Source organism: Thunnus albacares, chromosome 19 (genome assembly GCF_914725855.1).
Source record: "Thunnus albacares chromosome 19, fThuAlb1.1, whole genome shotgun sequence".
NCBI lineage: Eukaryota > Metazoa > Chordata > Actinopteri > Scombriformes > Scombridae > Thunnus > Thunnus albacares.
Window position 1 is genome coordinate 21,298,584 of NC_058124.1, and position 18,800 is coordinate 21,317,383.

General features: G+C 41.9%; 1 protein-coding gene across 4 annotated transcripts; it reads left to right on the forward strand.

Moving 5' to 3' along the window:
- Positions 1-1,767: 1,767 nt before the first annotated feature.
- On the forward strand, positions 1,768-16,959 carry tmem170b (transmembrane protein 170B). Of its 4 annotated transcripts, none has more exons than XM_044335996.1 (4): positions 1,768-1,995; positions 2,103-2,611; positions 10,034-10,204; positions 12,795-16,959. In XM_044335996.1, the coding sequence occupies exons 2-4, from the start codon at positions 2,431-2,433 to the stop codon at positions 12,923-12,925; spliced, it is 483 nt and encodes a 160-aa protein (XP_044191931.1). In that variant the 5' UTR covers positions 1,768-1,995; positions 2,103-2,430; the 3' UTR covers positions 12,926-16,959. The 4 variants fall into 4 exon arrangements, with proteins under 4 accessions (XP_044191931.1, XP_044191932.1, XP_044191933.1 ...); XM_044335997.1 differs by having other exon boundaries at positions 2,168-2,611; XM_044335998.1 differs by having other exon boundaries at positions 1,768-1,878; positions 2,168-2,611.
- The last annotated feature ends 1,841 nt before the right edge of the window (positions 16,960-18,800 follow it).

The following is an 18,800-nucleotide window of genomic DNA, read 5'->3' on the forward strand; positions in this document are numbered from 1 at the left end:
TGGTTATTTGTGCATTAATTAATCTAAAACAGAATAGTAATCTCAATTCTTAAGAGTGTGGACACCATCATGGTAGTGAATTTTACATTCTCTTGGTAAAATTATGCTGTCAGTTTTGCTGTAAAGTAGCCTAGAGGGAAATAATGAATGGACAATTGTGCTCTGGTGTTGGATTTTGTTTGAAAAGTCAAGCTTCTACAGGAAACAAAGGTTGACATTTGCTTTGCAAACCAAACATTGCCTTCATTGACTCTTTGCTGTCTCGTCTGCCTGTTTCCCCCTGAAGACTACCAGCCAGTGAATAATGCATCTACATTCACGCTCGACCTTCAAATACAAAGCAAAAAATTACCGCAGGATGTTCTATTTTCTGTGGCTTCTTTATGCTGTGTAATTCCTCTTAACATCAATGAGGAAATGTTTGGTAATGAGTAGGGGTTTAATTACAGCATCATAGTAAAGGGTTTTACAAATGACCGCACAGAGAGATGCTTGAAAAAGTGAAAGTTTTTCATGTTTGCCTGAACTTTTCTGAGACTTGTCAGTCTTTTTCAAACCCTTAGGGCAGAGAAAGATGCAACAGAATATAACAGAAAAGTTGTGATGAATCTGCATGGGTACAGGTGAGGTGGGAAAGTAAGTATTTCACCAGTTTTTGCAACACTTCCTGTTCCTGATGCTCTGATTTCAATCCCAGGGTATAAACTTGTGAATTAAACTATGGAAGTATCCAATAATATTGTATATAAAAGTGAAAGTACTGTGACATATAACTACATATATTACTACTATATATATTATCTTATAGTGGATTTATGCATTTACAGAGGATTAACGTGTACTCTATTTTGCAGCTTACTACATTGTGATACTCTTTCTCTAGCTTATTGCCTCTCCTGACAACATCAGCTGAACTTATAAGTTCTCCTGGAGTCCCTCATGATCCAGCAGGTCTATTAAATCTGTTTAACCTTTGCGTTTAGAGAAAATTCTACAGACTCAAAAGATGTCAAATGTCAGACGTTTTCCTCACCCTCATACCTATGAACTGGGACGCTTCTTAAAATACCGCACTCCTCAGAGAAATGTTCCAGAAAATTCAGTGTCGACATAACACTCCAGGTCCCCCTCCCTTTCTCCCTCCAACTTTTTTCCTCTCCTTGTGATGCTCAACCGCATGAGAAAAAGATGTCAGAGAAGTGTAAGGCTTCACACTATTTAAAATAGCTTTCATCTGTTCTCAGGTGCTGTCTTAAATCCTATTGGGGCTGACAGAACAATTCAATTCTCACTGTTTCTGACAGATGCTCCTGTGAAAATAATGGGGTCTACTGTATTTTCTAGTCCACCTTACCTCATAAATTATGATTTATTTCAACATTTAAGCTCATTATGCTTCAATTTTAGCTTGTTGTTAGTGTTTGTTTTGTATTTCTCTGTCAGAACCTGCCACTAACACAATTACCATTCATTTTATACTTGCTTACAACCATCCTACCATATTATTTATTACTATGTCAGGCGTTTTGGGGTGACATGGCAGGAACGAATCAGCACCACGGAGAGCTCCTGCATCTGTCCGTCGTCACGGGCAACGCCCCGGTAGTAGCCTGGCACCTCCACGTCATGGCTTTCTGGATGAAATTTTTTTGAAAACAAACAAACAAACCAACCAATAAACATAATTATACACAAAACATACATTTGTATAAGAGGTGTATGTATTTAAAAATGCTTATAGCTGTGGTCCTCGGTTCTGATTGGCTGAGTCACATTCGGTACCGTTGGAAGAGCTCGTGCCACCTGCGCTCGTAGCCACATAACGGTTCTTGCGTCGCTAAGCAACCACGTTGTTTGGCTGCCGGTCAACAGATAACGGTTAACGAAAAAACAACAACAACGTTAAATTAGCTTGGAAATTCAAATTTATTATTTTTAGTTAATCACAATTAAGTGTATAAAGACAACCGTTGTTTTGTTGAAGATAATTTGACGGTATGTTTTATTTATAGCCTAATATCGCAGTTTGCCGTGATCACGTTGCTACGTAATATTTTAGACGCAAACGCCACTGTCTTCTCTTTTGTTCCCCATTCATAAAGCGACTTCTGTATCCTGAAGATGTGTCAACGTAAACTGTAACCCCCCCTCCCTTCACAAAAAATAGGCGGCTGTCCCTTTAAGGGTTATGTAGCAGAGCTAGCCGATGTAGGACGAGCCGACCGTGCGTCTGCCTGCCTGCGCTCCCGCTGCCATCCCCATCATGGCCTCCACACAGCCGCCACCGACACCACCGAGGATGAACCGACCAGCCAGCGGCCCTTCACTTCCCGGAGCGGAGACGGACGTCAAGCCGAAGCAGAGGCACCGGTAGAGGCGAGCCGCGCCGGGGAGAGCCGCCTCACATCCCATGCCACCCCGGTCTCCTCCATGCCTTCGTGTAAAGCCAAGTACAGCTATTCGATAAAGAGGGGTGCGAACCCGGGCGGCGGCGGCAGCGGCGGCGGCGGCGGCAGAAACATGACAACCACCAGGGATTATTCTGTTAATCTGTCGGTGCAGCAAGTGCTGAGCCTTTGGGTGCAAGGGACGACGCTGGAGCACTTCACAGGTATGCGGAATGAAAGGTGCCGTTATTCTGCTATGTTTATGTGTTCAGCTGCTCCATCAGCAGCATGTAGCTACTGTAGAGTTTATGCAGCCTATAACGGCTTTTTTTTTGTGCGCGTCCATTTTTAAAGCAGAATAAACCGGCACGATATTTCTGCTCACATGCTTACTGAGCAGAAAAGGGCAGAGCTGTCCCCATGAAAAGGGGGCATTTGTACCACCTCAGCCCCCTCCCCTCCCCTCCCCAGCCGGTGAATAATTGCAGGAGAATGTGATGCCGGCCGGGCTACAACAAAAAAAAAATGCCACTCCTCTGTCCACGCGTGCGGCGTCAGTGGATGCAATAAAAAATATCACTACATGCAGCTAATCAATCTTTCTGCTGCGTGAATGCGCCTCGGCTGTGTAGTAAATGAAGTGTTGTCCTCCCACCCTCCTCCTCCTCCTCCTCTCTTTGTCTTGCAGTCCTGTAATCAAGGGGGGCAATTAGAGGTAGCATCCAAAACTCTGTCTGGGATGTTGAAGAGTCTACAAATAGTGAGAATTAGTGAAAATCCACGGTTTTCTCAAGGTAGTTTTGAATGATACAGCCAGCCAGTGTCAGCTTTTAACGTTGTGGGTGTTAATAAGCTGTAAATATATGATTGGAGCATCATGATGGACTGATAGATGTCAGTTCTCACAACAGATGGTGATGCCGGTCAATAATTATGTGCACCAAGAAAGGAAAAATGTCCGCAAACTGTTCTTTTATTACACATGGACCTGACTGACGAAAGTTTTAACTACAAATGGCCTTTCTCAGGTAAAGGTGAGGATCTGAACCTTTTCTTGAGGATGACGATCCGTACGGAGGAGTCTCAGCTTTACCAGAGGAAAATAGTCTGAGGTCGAAACATGAAATAAAAACAGCATGTGGGCATTTTATCTTTTCCTCTACAGGCAGGAGGCACTTCCTCAGCAAGAACTTGATACAACAAAATTGCTGGCCACCATCTGTTCAAAACATTGTCATTATTTTCTCACTTTTAAAAGGACTAAAACTCTAAAAGTAAAGAAAAAAGGGGCGATGTATGTAGGAACAACAGGATTGTTCTGTTGCATAAACACAAGATTATAGAAATTCTTGAATTCCTCCCTACAGCGTGAGAGTGAAGCAAAGGCGGACATGTAGTCATAGCTGACTTGGCACAGGGCCATCTTATGAAATGCAGCTGACATCCTGTGTTAAGAAACACATCAAGCCGGGGCGAAAAAAGAGGTAGTTAACGATGCTGAGTCAGCAGGAAGCTGCAGCGCATGTAGAAGTTTGCGGAAGCGAAGGTGCAGCAGCAAGTAGAGAGCTGTGAGGAGCTGACGCCCGGATTTTGGTGAGCAGGGTTTACTGAAACTGCCACCTGATCCCCCTCAACCCCATAGTTCACCAACCAGGTGAAAAACGACCTCCTGACACATGAGATAAGGTCAAGGGGAGAGTATGTGAGCTCTGAACAACAAGAGCAGTATATTCCAGAAGCAGATTTTTAAGATATGTAAACCTCATTGCCCTTTCTTTGAGGCTCTGGGGAGTCAGTTAAACAGATGTATTTCCTGTTTATGATTTATGTGCTTGCAGCAGTTTCATTTCAGCAAAACATGAAAGGGAGGTGTGTTTTACGCTCTATGGTTTGCAAATATTAGGGCTCAAGAACACATAAGTATACTCATGACTTGACTTGTCATCCACCCAGGTTTACATTTACTGCCCTTTATTAACATCGCAACACATACTTCTATTGAAAATAAGGCAGAACAATAAGATCCATAAGATATAGATCTACAAGATCTGTATCACGTTAACCGTCACATTTATCTCAGGTACATTTACATCAATACATGACATTTCCACTCTCCTTGAATTTTACACATTTGTCTGGATTAATTCCAGTTTGATAAGTTAAAGATTCTGGACTTTATGCTGATTGGTTGCTTCAAATTCCTGGTTGGATGACAATTGTCTCACTTTCATTATACTAGATATAGACTATTTATTAATAGTACACTGTGATGAGAGTAAATTTAAGATGGTGAAAGATTCACAAAGTTGTGAATTTGATAAATTCGGTTTATTGTCAGGTAATGGTGCGACATATGCATAAAATCCTTTATAACGGCATAGAACATGTGTTTTTATTAACATGATATCAATGACTTATGATGATGACTTATGATGATGATTATCACAACAAATCATAAATCGTATAAAAATACAAATCCATAAAGCAGTTCTGCTCATTGATTGGCAACATTAACCACAACGGCTTCATATATCCAGAGATGTTAAATAGAGTTAAAGAGAGAGCAACTATTTCGATATCCGATTTATCATTTGCCATTTTTCAAGTTCTTTGGTTTGCAGCTTCTCAAATGTGATGGTTGGCTGTTTTTCTTTGTCATATTTGACAGTAAATTGAATATCTGAAGGTTTTGGACTGTTTGGACATTTCATCGACTAAATGGTCAGTCGATTAATTGAGAAAGTAATTGTCAGATTAAAACAACTGTTGTGGGCCTAGTAAAACGTCTCTGTTGACAAAATACGTATATAATCTGTCAGTATATCGTCCAACCGTGACTGGAAACAGCTTCGGCAGGATCCTCTCTGCAGTGTTCATCATGGGACGAAGTCAAGACGGGAACAGTTGTATCTCTACCAGCCGGCCGTATCTGCCTCTCTCTCCATGCTGTGACAAATCCATCATTCTTCCTCCTGATAGGTGAACTCAGCACCCCTGCAGAACTCCTACTTTAGGATCCTGCAGTCTTACCACTTTGACTCGCTCATGTTCTGCAGAGGCCTGTGCGCTCCTGTGAAAACTCTGACCTCTTATCGAGGGACCAAAAACATGATCCCCTGCTTTTTTTTTTTTTTTTACTTTACTGTTGACATGCAAGCTCTAAAGCTGCCGTGCTGACAAAGACCTTGGTCTGTAGTTGCGGATTAGCAGAAGTTAATGCTGTGCTTTGACTGTGTTTGGCCTGTGTTCGGTCGTATCTCTGAACATGACACAGCACTTGTGCTACGTGCATCTCTCGCTCCATAGGTGCGCTTTCTCAGCCATGACCACCTTCGCTGCGGTCCCCTGAAATTAAATGTTCGCCTCACCTTCCAACATCTGCTAAACTGAAAAAAAAAATGGACCTGCCAAAAAGGATTTATATCAGCCAGAGTAAATAACAAGCTGTGTACTTTCTCTCCGTAGTTGTTCATTTAAATCTTGATCACATTACATTAAGCTTGTAATTCATCAAGAAGTGCAGCAGAAATTCATCTAACCGAGGCTTTTAAACGGTCCCGGCCAACACGGCAGGTTACTGTTACAGATTTATACACTGAAGACAGATTTTACTGACATTTGGTTCTCGGCGGGTGTTGGTGTCAAACCCCGCCCATCAGTAGTCCCTCTCAGGGTGCAGTCAGTCCGTTGTGGTCACGGGACATGACAGAGGAGGAGTTTGTTGGACACGTCCTCCTGTGGCCCTGCATGCTCCCACGTGGAGCACGGTGTAAATCTGTCCAGGCTTAAGTTGAGTGACAGATGTCCAGTCCGTGCAACTGGATCCAGATGAGGGATCATTACGGAGCGGGCGGGGAAGTCTCTGTCTCCCCACACTTCCTGTATCCATCTCTCTGTCCCGTCTCAGACGTCTCCCTCCTCCCTGGCTTAATGGATGGAGACGATTGTAGAAAGACGACAGTGGAGGCCCTGTGATCTAACTGTATACCGCGTCCAGTCATGCAGGACAAAGAGCCGTCCTGTTACTGAACTGTCACATCTCTTTCTGCCCGGCTCCACGGCTGACTGCCCGATCAATAAGTAGATGTAGGCAGTCAGTCGACTGTAGAACAACTAGGTTAAATGGATATGCTAAGGAGCTCCCTCTGGGCTTGAGCCTTGAGAAATACTGGAGATCGTTAAATGTTTACACCGCACAACAATGTCCCGTTTCCTGTTTATATTCCACCGTCCAAACAAAACAGACTCTGTCCTTTTACACAACATTCCTTTGCTTTGGATTGGTCATTCTTGTCCACGGACACCCCCTTTCCTCAGTCGATCTCTTTTCTTCTCAAATAATCTCATGGCCAGCTGGCTATTCCTCGCTCCCACGGTGCCAGTGGTTCTAAGCAAGGCCCCTCTCTGGCGAAATGTGAAAGCCAGCCTGTGAGACAAAAAAAGAGAAGAGAGAGGGATGAGGAGGAAGAGGATAAGGGAGATTTCGAATTGAACTGACCTCTGATTAGGTCCTGCGTGGTTGTTCTGTTTTTTGTTTTTTTTTTCCTCATGAAATCAGTTATTAAGGCAGCACCGTCTGGGCCCTGTAGGGATGCATGTTTTCTCAGAGATAACAATTGTGTTTGGTGGAGCTCGGTGCATAATTAGATGATTGTTGGCAGTTTGGGAACTGAACAAATTCAGCATTTTTAGTTTCGCAGCTGGAAGAGCAAAACTGCGATTACTGTTTCAGTAATGTTGAATTGTTTACCTTCAGTCCAGATGAGGACGCTAACAAAAGCCTCCTGTAAGCTATTGTTTCAGGCGAGATATTCCATTTAAAGCTTAATGTCTAGCTCGCAGCAGCTCGTCTGGAATCTCTCTCCGAGCAGTTTTATACATCCCACCTCGGGTCCATTACCATGGTCGCTTGCTTCTTTGATGAGCCCTGACTTAGACTGTGGCTGCTGTAGATTGAATCCTCCCTCGTATCACAGATGTGTGCAGCTCCAACTGTGTCTCTGTGTCCTGATCTGTTGCTGCAATATGTTCTCGCACAAAGAATTTAATTTGTAAATCTTTAAACTGCATCGGGGAATCTTCCAGTGCCCACAGAGCAGCATAGCGTTTTTTACTGAGCAGTGTAATTTCTGAATTTGCATGACAAGGAAATAGTATCTTTACTGAATCAGTGAAGAATATTTATCCTTTTCTTCACTGCGATGAAAATAAACCTGCATTAACACCATAGACTGTGAGAGGTAATGGACGTTGCCACCATGACGTCACCCATTGGTTTGTGGACTCCCATTTTGAAGCCTCGAGTTAGCATTTTGACAGTCGCCATCTTGGATTTTTGGAGCCAGAAGTGACTATATTTGGACGAGAGGGTGGAGCTGACCCTAATGCTAGCTGCTAGGTTGATTAGCACGGTGCATCTAAAGTCTATGGTTACATAACAGGCCTACAACCATTAAAACAAAACACACATGCAAGTCCGTAGAGGGTCTTTTAGTACAACCAAAAAACACACTGAAATAGCGACGGCTACAGCTACACCTATACCCTGTGAATATGGGGTTACACCATGGTTACGTTACCTAACCGACATTGTCACCATTGTAGCAACTTGCCTGTGACGACACCCACCTGTTCCTCAAAGCGGCCACGCCCTTAATTATGCATAACTTTAAGCCTTAATAAAATTTAAACAGGTGAGTTATATAAAAATTCACCCTCGTACAGTTGTCTCATGAACGGTTAATTAGCTATAGAGACCAAAATCGTTCCTTGTACCAGGCTGTAAACATGTTTATTTCTGCTGTAAAGTTGGGCATTTTAACATGGGGGGTCTATGGGGATTGACTCACTTTTGGAGCCTCAAGTGGCCATTTGAGGAACTGCAGTTTTTTGCACCTGTGCGTTGGCTTAATTTTTCAGCTACTTGATTAACACAAATATTTTGGCCACTTGGGGGCAGCAGAAACAAGCTTTAAACACAACATACTGTATTATCACCTTACAAAGTTGATGTTGCAGGCACGGGGTTTCCAGCCAACTAGCTCTGTTTTAATCTCCAATTCCTGATGCAGCTTTTTTGCAGCTTCATGATCCACTACGTTCAACAGCTACTCGCTAACTTTGTGTCGTTGGTGCTGGATAGGTAGCATATACTGGGTTTCTAGCTTTTATTGCTAAAACAGCTGTCTGCTGCATCTGACAATGAAGCACAGGAGCGAATCATGATCCCACTTTGTTTAACTTCCTGTTCTAAGGTCAAGAATGAACCTTCAAGCTCTATTTTTATTCCATCTTGTCTTTATCAAAGTCAAGCCTTGGTAGCTACCGGTGTTGGTTGTAGGGCTGCAACTAACAATTGTTGTCATTATCGATTAGTCATTTAATCTCTAAGATCTGGATAGATATTCAAGATGTTTATATATTTAAATAATAAAAAATGACCATCACACTTTCCCAGAGCCCAAGGTTTGCAATTTTGCTTGACAAATAGATGATTTCTGTCAATCAACTAATTGCAATACAACAATGTAGAAGCACTCCATTATAAATAGAAGTCCTGCATTCAAAATGTTACTTAAATAAACTTTTAAAAGCAAATGTACACAATGAATCAACGATAAAAGTACTCGATATGCAGCAGAATGGCATAAGTGTACAGTATATTATATAGTGTGTTGTTATACATTCTAATACTGGATTATTAGCACTGACGCATTAACATGTAAGAAGCACTTTGATTTTGCAGCTGATTGAGGTTGAGAGACAACTTTGCATATGGTTGTGTAGTTCAATATAAAGCGATGTATCATATCTCATCTGATGATACAGTTTTTATATAAAATCCAGCTGTCAGATAAATATAGCGGCTAGAAGAAGATAGAAGTGAAATACTCCAGTAAAGCACAAGTTCCCCAAATTTGTACTTAAATGCAAGTTGAATACATTCCACCACTGTTATTGAAAGACTCTCTATGGCCTTCAAACTTTCTGGTTCAGTATGTTTAGTAGCCACAGATGTTTAATCAGTGACGAGGCATAAAATAGTTGCAGCTCAATACAAAAGAAGAGATAAGCGAAGGTATAAGCTCAGCATATTCAGCTTAAAATGATAAGTTATCTTATTATCTTTATTAGCAGCAATGAAAAAATATGAAACATTAAAAAGGAATACAAGCAGAATTTCTACACAGGCTCTTAAAACTACGATACTAAGCTGTGAGGAACACGCATATGAAACATTTCTGCTGATAATAAGACACAGAACTACTGATAGAAAAGTTTGGCACTTAGAAAGAAACTCAGCAACTAACAAGCCAACTCTGCTCATTGAACACCTGCTTGTTAACACCTCACTGAGCTGGCTCAGTAAGCGAAAAGTCCCTGACAGGCTCGGACCTAATTGGCTGTCACTGATAAGGAATTATGAAGACGAACAGGTTAAGAGGACAGCGTGTGTTCGTACGAGAGAATCTGGGAGCTTTTTCCACAGTTATTTGACTCATTTCAGCAGAAATCGCTCATCCGTTTAGTTAGAAATTCTTGGAAAACACTGACGTTGTTTACTCTTTTTCACATTGCATGTTTTTGGGTCTGTATCTGATGAGCCCTCCCGCCTGTGCTGTGTTTTGTGTCTCCCTCCCTGTCAGAGATGTGGTACTGGGTGTTCCTGTGGTGTCTCTTCTCCTCGCTCTTTGTCCACGGGGCGGTGGGGCTGCTCATGTTAGTCATGCTGCAGCGCCACAAGAGGGGCCGCCTCATCACCCTGGTGCTGGTCAGCGTGGGTTTCCTGGCCTCCCTCTCCGGAGGCGTCATCACCAGTAAGTCCAGTTACTCCACTCTTTTTTTTTTTTTTTTTTTGTTAATCCCTTTTCTAAAACTGACCTCAACTGCATTCAGCATGCACTCAGCCAGAAGAAGACGGGAGGTGACAGGGAGGGAAAGACGGCGGGATGTAGGAACTGTGTGTGTTAACTCCTGTCAACCAGAGGAAGACAGGAGCTGACAGAGAGATGGAGAAGGAGGGAGAAAAAAGATTTCACTCTCGTGTTAACCTGGTTTATGTTCCTCTTTTGTTTATGTGGCACTGAAAGCTTCAACTATGTTTTGGTGATACTGACAAGACTATTTTGTGCTCATTTAAAGATGCAATATGTAAGAATTATGTATGAATTTCAGTTTAAAACATTTAAAAAGTAACTAAAATTATCAACAGAATGTGAAGAAATCACAGTTTTGACGTTATGTATTGTGTTGCAGAGATATCTACTGAAGTTAGCATGCTAACCAGCTAGCCCTGGCCCGTCCTGTCTCGTAATACCACTTTGTACCTCAAGAGGCGATAGCGAGTCACTGTAGCGTCCAGTTCAACATGAGAGGATGTGAGAGAAGTAGCACTTCCTCTTCTGGGTCAGATTTATTCAAGCAAACGTTAGCTCAACTTTAGCACTGAATTGATATTATTATCATACTTAGTCAAAGTCCTAGTTACTTAGTTTGCTAGCTAACAGAGCACTGATAATGCACCATTGATTTGGCGCTATCATAGCGTAGCGTAACATAACGGACACCCCAACTTTCTGGTGACAAAAGAAGCCGACGTTCTCTAATAATAAATGTTGTCTAAACACAAGCAACTAATAACATTTTCTAAAATTTACTCTGTTTGATCAAACAATAGAATTATTAAATTGGACCAGACATTCAAGACCTACATTACGTCAAATCAAATCCCAACTAATATCTTGTCTCAGTGTGTAGGGTTGCAATTAATATCATGACATTAATAAGAACATTTTTTTCTGATATTGATGCGCTGTATATCACTTTATGGCAAAATATATGCAAATTAACATGTAAAACAAATCAATTCTGTCCTGTGCTATGAACAGTAATGTCTTATTTAATGCAATAAGACAATAAAAAATCCAATCTGTCAAACAAAACCTTCAATAATTCATTTAGTTTGTTTTCAATTGCATTTGACATTTTATTCCACTGAAACTCCATAAATGGAATATTGAACTTATAGCCCGACGGAGGAGGCTGATACTGATATTGATATTCAGGAGTTTAAAAAAATCTGATAATGATATATCAACTGATTTTTTATATAATAGAAACAATAATATAAGAACATAGATTTTTGATACAGGCCCCACAGATTTGTGCTTTATATTGTTTTGTTTTTTAGTGATAAATACATACTGAGTGTTATACTTTTACGGTTAAAAAATCAAGTTGCCAGCTCAGTTGTCAAGTCTGGTGGATAAACTATGTAATGGAGACACTGTTTCTAAATGATATCAAGTTAGTTTGACATTTCTGTATTGCAATTCCTTGTTACTTATCAGTCTGACACTTATCGCTGATATCAGTATATCTACGTATATAATATCAACCTGGATGATTTTAATGGTGTAGCTCTAACTGAAATATCACTCAGACCGCCTCTTGCTGTCTGTCTTTACTGCTGGCCGCCTGCTTTCTGTCTGCACTCTCTGGTCACCTTTTTGGTGTTTTATCTAAAGACATGACACAGTTTGTCTAGTTACCAGATATCATTTAAGCATAATATCCTGTTTCATAAGTTTCAACTCACTGTATCAGTGTGTGAATAGACCTAAATCTATCAGATCATGGGGCAGAAGCTCTCCAGGGCTCACCGAATGAATCATTCTCCATCATCAGATGCAAGCTGGCCCCCAAAATAGAAAGGCACTTTATTATTAATGTGTAGCAATCAGGGAGAGCAGACTATTGACTGTGTGCGCACCCCGCTCTCACCCTCGCTGTGTACACTAACCTGGCTTAAAGTCAAAGAGCGGCGGGGCAGAGCGAGGCGATCTCAGCCGAGCAGCAGTAAAGGCAAGGTCGTGTTAAAATCCAGTGTTTTCTCTCTGTTTTGTTTAGTTTTTAGTTCAGTTTTTCAAAATCAGGCCTCTCTGTTTTAGATTAAAGATTCATAAAAAAAAAGCTCCCCTGCGATGTTCCGTCACTGTCTGTCTCCATGACGATTGCTCAGACAACATATTGTGAGGATAAGCGTGACAAACTGTTGTGGGAAGAGCAGCGAGGCAACACAGTATGTGGCTGGGCACTAAATAACGTCCCCACAAGCTGTATGGAGCCACACATGAATGCTCCCCATCTTTTAATATTCACACACACACACACAAAAAACAAAAAAAAACGTCTGCGGCTTTTGTGCAGAATACTTGACTCCCGGCGGGAAGCTGCGCCGATGGATAGAAAAGATGAGGAAGGATGTGTTTGTCCTTTGTGCTCCTCGTTGTGAGCGGACAATCTGCGGTAATGGTGACAGGCCGTGACAGACAGCTGTTTGTGCTTCTAGCCCATGTGTTTACTGGTGTGTATTAATGCACGCGATGTGTGTTTTTCCTCCCACAGGCGCAGCGGTGGCGGGGGTGTACCGCGTGGCGGGGAAGGACATGGCACCGCTGGAGGCTCTGGTGTTCGGCGTGGGCCAGACTACCCTCTCTGTCATCATATCCTTCTCACGCATCCTGGCCACTCTGTGAACCCCTCGACGAGTTGAAGGACAGACGCCGCCACAAGAGGAGCCGGTGAATCGAGCCAATCAGAGACTTTAAAAGTGCTCATCATCGGGCTCCCGGGTTTGTGGAGGCAGAGGAGGAAGCAGAAATGCTCTGGACCTTTGGGGCTGGATGCAGCACACACAGAGAGAGAGAGAGAGAGAGGGAGGGAGCCCCCCAGTGTCTCTGTTCTGTTACTGCCACATTCACAGGAGCCCCTTCTCTGCAATACAGAGGGAACTCAATGCAGGCCGGTTGTCTTCATATCAAAGAGCAGCACCAGGCGGAGACGGCGCCATCCTCAGCTTCTGGACTGAAAGCCATGTTCGGGGTGTTTTCCAGAGTTACATCAGTTCTTTGTGCCAACGGCCTTCTCTGGGACATCCAGATGCCTTTGTGGCCACTGACTCTTGAAGGCTTTCTGTTGCACTTGTGGAGAAAAGATTTTTTTTTTTTTTTTTAAACAAAAAAAAAAAAAGAAAAACAGCAACCTGTAATGATGATCTGATGAGTTTGTGATCCTTTTAGTGATCAGAATGCATTTTAAGCGCCGCGTGAGAACAAAAAGTTGAGCAACGAGGGGTGTTTTAGGGAGCGACAACCCAACAGTGTTCATCAGCAAAAACACCTTTGTCGTCAGTGTTAGATATCAGCCTCACCTCTCAGTCATCACGTACAGATTATCATGATCATTCCTTTTTCCTTAAATGGCTTAAAAGCTGCACCATCCAACTCACTAGCAAGATGCAGCTTTGAATTTTGCACTTTGTAAATGTTGGAGACGCTCTTTGCCTAAGAGGTTTGAAATCAGTTGACGTGGAGAAGAAAAACCAGCATCAGTGCTACGTTCAGTTTGTCTTGATTGATTCATCGTGTGCCAACGACAACTGTGATCAGAGGATCAGAGGAGTAGTTCAGCATTTTGGGAAATATATTTATTCGCTTTCCTGACAAGATTTTGATGAGAAGATCGATACCGTTCTCATGTCTGTCCGTTAAATATGAAGCTGGAGCCGGGAGACGTTAACGTAGCTTAGCATAAAGACTGGAAACAGGTGGAAACAGCTAGCTTGGCTTTGTGTAAAGGTAACAACTGCCTACCAGCACATCTAAAGCTCACTAATTAACACGTTAAATCTCAAAGAAAGAAGTTTGTACAAAAAACAAAGTGCAAAAATGACCATTTGCTGTTTTATGGAGGGCTTTGTTGGACTATTTTTTAGTTATAACCCACTGTAAAAAAGCTAATTGTCATTTTTACACTTTGTTTTTTGTACACATTAAACAAACAAGATATAACGTGTTACTTATTGATCTTTAGAGATGTTGATATATGTAGACGTTGTTACCTTTAGACAGAGCCAGGCTATTTCTTTCCCTCTGTTTCCATTCTTTGTGCTAAGCTAAGCTAACTACCTTCATATTTATAGTACAGACATGAGAGTGGTATCGATCTTCCCGTCTAGCTCTCTGCAAGAAAGTGAGTAAATGTATTTCACAAAATGTGGAAGTACAATATACTTTTCCTTAAACACAGACAGAAAGGCCTGTACGAGCCCCCAAATAGTGCGACGTGGTGAAATTTTCTTCAGCAGGCTTGATTCAGGTCTAAGATCAGGATCGGATTCCTCTTATTCAGGTTTAAAGAACGGTGTTTTGGCATTAAAAAAAAAAAAGGTTGTTTTGCTGCTTGAGAGTCTGCTCTGACATACAGTATTTCAGACAAACTATTGTGTGTCTGTGAGTCCTAATGCAGATTTTTTTTTTCCAGCCCTCTTCGGCCCGCCATAGTGTTCCTAACATGTCTGCACCGCTATATAAATTCCCCCCCGTGGAAAGACAGATTCTGCTGCTCATATCGCCATTTTTCTATGGCTCCCTCTTTAACTGCCAGTCCTGTCTTTGTTTTTATTTATTAACCCATGTTCCTTAAGTTTAACTTTCGCATATTGCACTGAATCTAACCTGCCTTGTTATAGCACAGTGTGCGATGATACTACTCTGGTGTGACCCGATCCAGTAAACAGCGATAACACACGGAAATCAGTGATAATATACGCTTATAATGTTGTTTACTGTAAAGGTTAATTTATCAAGAATGTGCTTAAATGAGCCTGTATTTACTGGCTGATACACCAGTTTGAGTTTTTCACTGATAGTTTAGTCACTGGCTTCTTAATTTACTTCTTATTATTTTACTTTCAGTGCTCATTATATGACCCAAACATAAAACAGATCCCCCTTCTACACAGCACCAAACCCAGGGTGGAAGGAGTTAGGTTGTAATGCCAAAGTATCGCTCATATTCTAGCTTTATTTATCATCTTTGTCTCATTTTATCGATTGATATCACAGCCAAGATTTTAGTTTTATTGCTTTAGAAACATTTTGCACATCGGCTCGGGTATCAGAAACCCGCCCCCCCCCCCCCAGACTCATGGTAAAACTTTATGAAATTGTCAACACAAAAAAAAAAAAAAGAAAAGAAAAGAAATGGTTGTTCGTGTCGTTAAGTGTGCGTGCTGTTTGTGGCTCTAAAGGTAAACACCGTGTATTTATAGGAGTTATGTAATTGACACGACTCACCTTCAGTATCGGCTCAGCACACAAGAGGGCGATATTGCACAGAAATGAACTGGCAGCAGGAGCCCGAATGCAAAGATGATTGTGGCTACAGAGTGTTTTGATACAGACGAGATGTTTTCTATCTAATCCTGTTGTTTAAACTACAGAAATCTACAAAATTAAAAGTGTGAAAAACCCCTATTAATATTCGGAAAATGAGAAGTCATCCTGAACCCCTTTTTATCCAACTGAACATCGTCCATACTACCCTTTTTGAATGTTTTAGCTCAATTTCAGGGACCAAAATGTGAGTTGCTGCTGATGACTCGCCTGCTGTCATAGCAATGAAATCTCTGTGAAGCTGTTTTTTTTTTTTTGGGAGGGGGCAGTTTCTCTGCATGTATGTACGTATGATTCATTAGGAGACGTGACAACGTGAGTGTTGTTGTTGCTGTATTCGGTGTTGGTCTGTGTGGTTGTGCATGTGAGTACTACTAGTATAACAGGATATTAATTTATTTGCTTTCATTAGCAGGGTTGCTCACATTCTTTAGTGGGCGCCCTGAAGCATCAAAAAGGGTGAGGACCTAATTGTAAGTGACACCGTGTTCAGAGAAGTCGTCAGAGCAGCTTCACTGTCTTACATAACGTGTTGGAAACCTTTTTTTTTTTTTAATTTGCTGTGTTATTTGCCGGCAAGCACTTGCAAACTAAAACGCTTACATCCTGAGCTGTATATAGCCATACAAAGTGGACAAAGTCTTCACCAGAAGATAAAAGTGTGACAGCGGACATGAACAAACTAACCACTGGATAGTGTTTTGATATCCACACTGTTCGAAGTATTCACACCCAGTGCCATGATCGCTTATGAGTTTTGACGAGTGAGGATATTGTTTTTTATTTTCCACTCCAGGGCCTGTGATTCAGCCGCCGTCTAAAGTGGCTTGATGACACCGTGAGTGTGAGTGTGTGTGAGTGTGAGTGTGAGTGTGAGTGTGAGTGTGAGTGTGTGTGTGTACTGCAATATCTAAGGAGACACCCAGCAACTAATAATCCCTTCTAGACTTATAAAATGCCAACGCACTGCGGCGAGATGCCCAGCTCAATAATCCTGTCTCTTTCATAGGCTTATATCTAAAGCTGCCCCCCTCTTAAGTCTACAGTTGTCCAAATGCCACATATTCCCCCCGGACACATACTGTGTACCCGCTGTGATTGCATGTGCAGTGCAGCTCAGATAATGTGTGAATGGACTACGGACAATCCAACAAGAGACAATGTTGTACAAAAAAAACCCAAAGTGGCACTTGTAGATAATGTACAATATGTTCTTTTTTAATTTTGTACCAGCCAAACAGCTGATATTTATAACTATTGCCTATTTATGTACAAATTGTTCTCCTGTACATACTCAACTGTCAGTTGAAATAAAAATCTTTTTGCAGTATAAACGCTCTGGAGTGCTGTTTCCATTTCCTCAGTATGTATAGAACCATTTCTTTTCTTTCTCTGCCAGTAAAAGCTGCAGCGGTGACCGTGTTCTCGCTTTCCGCATCAGTCTTTCACACTATAATGGAAGAGCTGCTTTTACCCCTCTTCATCTATCTGCCGTCCTCCACCTCTGTGCTCTTGTGGTTTATCATCACTCTCCCTCCACTTTCTGGCTGCCTTTCAGTTTCCTCCTTCCAGGTTTTTCACCCCTTCCCTCCCTCCTCTTTCCCTTCATTACATAGAAGTGGAAATACTTTACGAGTTGAGGAAAGAAAATGTTCTCCAGCTTTAGTTAAACTTGTCAGATACACAAACTTTGGCGTTGACTTTCAAATTCAGAAGAATCATTTGAATTCTTTCACATAATATTTTTTCTGTTAAGAGCCAAATCAGCTTTTTAAAGGCTGGAAAATCTGCTGTGTTGTGTGGATTCAGTACGATCCTGAAGATCAGTCATGACAGCAACAGCAGCTTTAAACATCAGGAATGCAGATTTTTCCGTTGTTTATTTGAGATTATTTATTTAGAGTTGACAATTGTTGATTTTGGAGTTATGTGTCTACTCAGAGAGCTGATAATGACTCTGGAGAGATTGTGTAAAAGCATCTAACAACAGTGTTAAATGAACTCTGACATTGTCCGTCTTGTTATATTAAAGTAAATAAGCATTGATACTTTTGTTGTGTACTAAACTATTCAAAGCAAATAATAACTTGAGGGAACACTCAAGTACTTGTGAACAGAAGTAATTTTCCCCTCAGACACTGCCACTTTCAAATTTAATCTATCGTGACTCCAAACTGGCTGCTTGACTGTAAATGTAAAGAATCACACTTGATGCAGAGGCGGCATCAGGCTGGCACACAAAGCCCAGTTTGTGATGTGTCTCTGTGTCTTCGAGGGGTCGGATCCGTCATCTCTATCTGTGGCTCGTCTCCCGGTGGCACCGGGGGGCAGACGTGTCGTGCCGTGAAGACCCAGAGATCACCAGAGATGAGACCGCACGGCCCCTCCTGGCGCAGCTGCGAGACACCCAGACTCTTCACCCTGCTCTACGTGCTCTTCCGCAGCAACCATTTTTAGAGAGGCAAAAGTTGTGTTTTGTCTTCCCCGGTCTTGAGGAAGTTGGCTGTTTTCTTTTGGTGGTATGATACCCAAAAAAAGCTTCCAGTACGTGATGCCTCATCATTGTAATTACAGGGGCAGGACCTCCTAAAACATTTTGATTGTACCCATGACTCCATGACTGAACAAAACACAATTCAGAGCCAGACACAATTGCTTACTCTCATATCTGATTTGACATTTCTTTGACATTCCAGCCGTGTGATGTGCTTTCCTCCCCGTCTTGAAAGGATTTGACTGCCAGCTTAGTTTTTCATGACATTTTTGGATCCAAACCTGCAGACAGTTCAATGCTGCTGAATGTAATGTGTTTACATTGCTGAGAAGAGGAGGAGCTATGAATAACTGTGATGGAATTTAATCAGCATGTTTGTGGGTTTTAAAGGACAAAGGTCCTGAGTTGTTATCACCTTGTTTTTTGTTATTTTATTCTTTAATGGCAGAGAACAGGGCCTATGACTGCATGGGCTTCTGGTTTCCACTCATCAACGGCAGCTACAGTATGTGAACGGGAGTTTTATAACCAATGGGAGAGAAAGGCTGAGCTGAGCTGATAAGGGGTCAGTGGCTGCATATGAGGGCAGGAAGTGTTTCATAAGAGCCAGGGAATGTGGCTTTGGTATTTATGAGTGTTTGATTAGTGTTTGGTAAACTGGGAAAGTGAGTGTACTGTGAA

What these genes read in the sequence shown, in the direction of transcription:
- tmem170b (XM_044335994.1), top strand. Translation starts at nt 2,431, where the DNA reads ATGCCTTCGTGTAAAGCCAAGTACAGCTATTCGATAAAGAGGGGTGCG. An exon ending in GACGCTGGAGCACTTCACAG is followed by an intron (nt 2,612 to 10,033) that starts GTATGCGGAATG and finishes CCTCCCTGTCAG; the next exon opens with AGATGTGGTACTGGGTGTTC. An exon ending in CTCCGGAGGCGTCATCACCA is followed by an intron (nt 10,205 to 12,794) that starts GTAAGTCCAGTT and finishes TTCCTCCCACAG; the next exon opens with GCGCAGCGGTGGCGGGGGTG.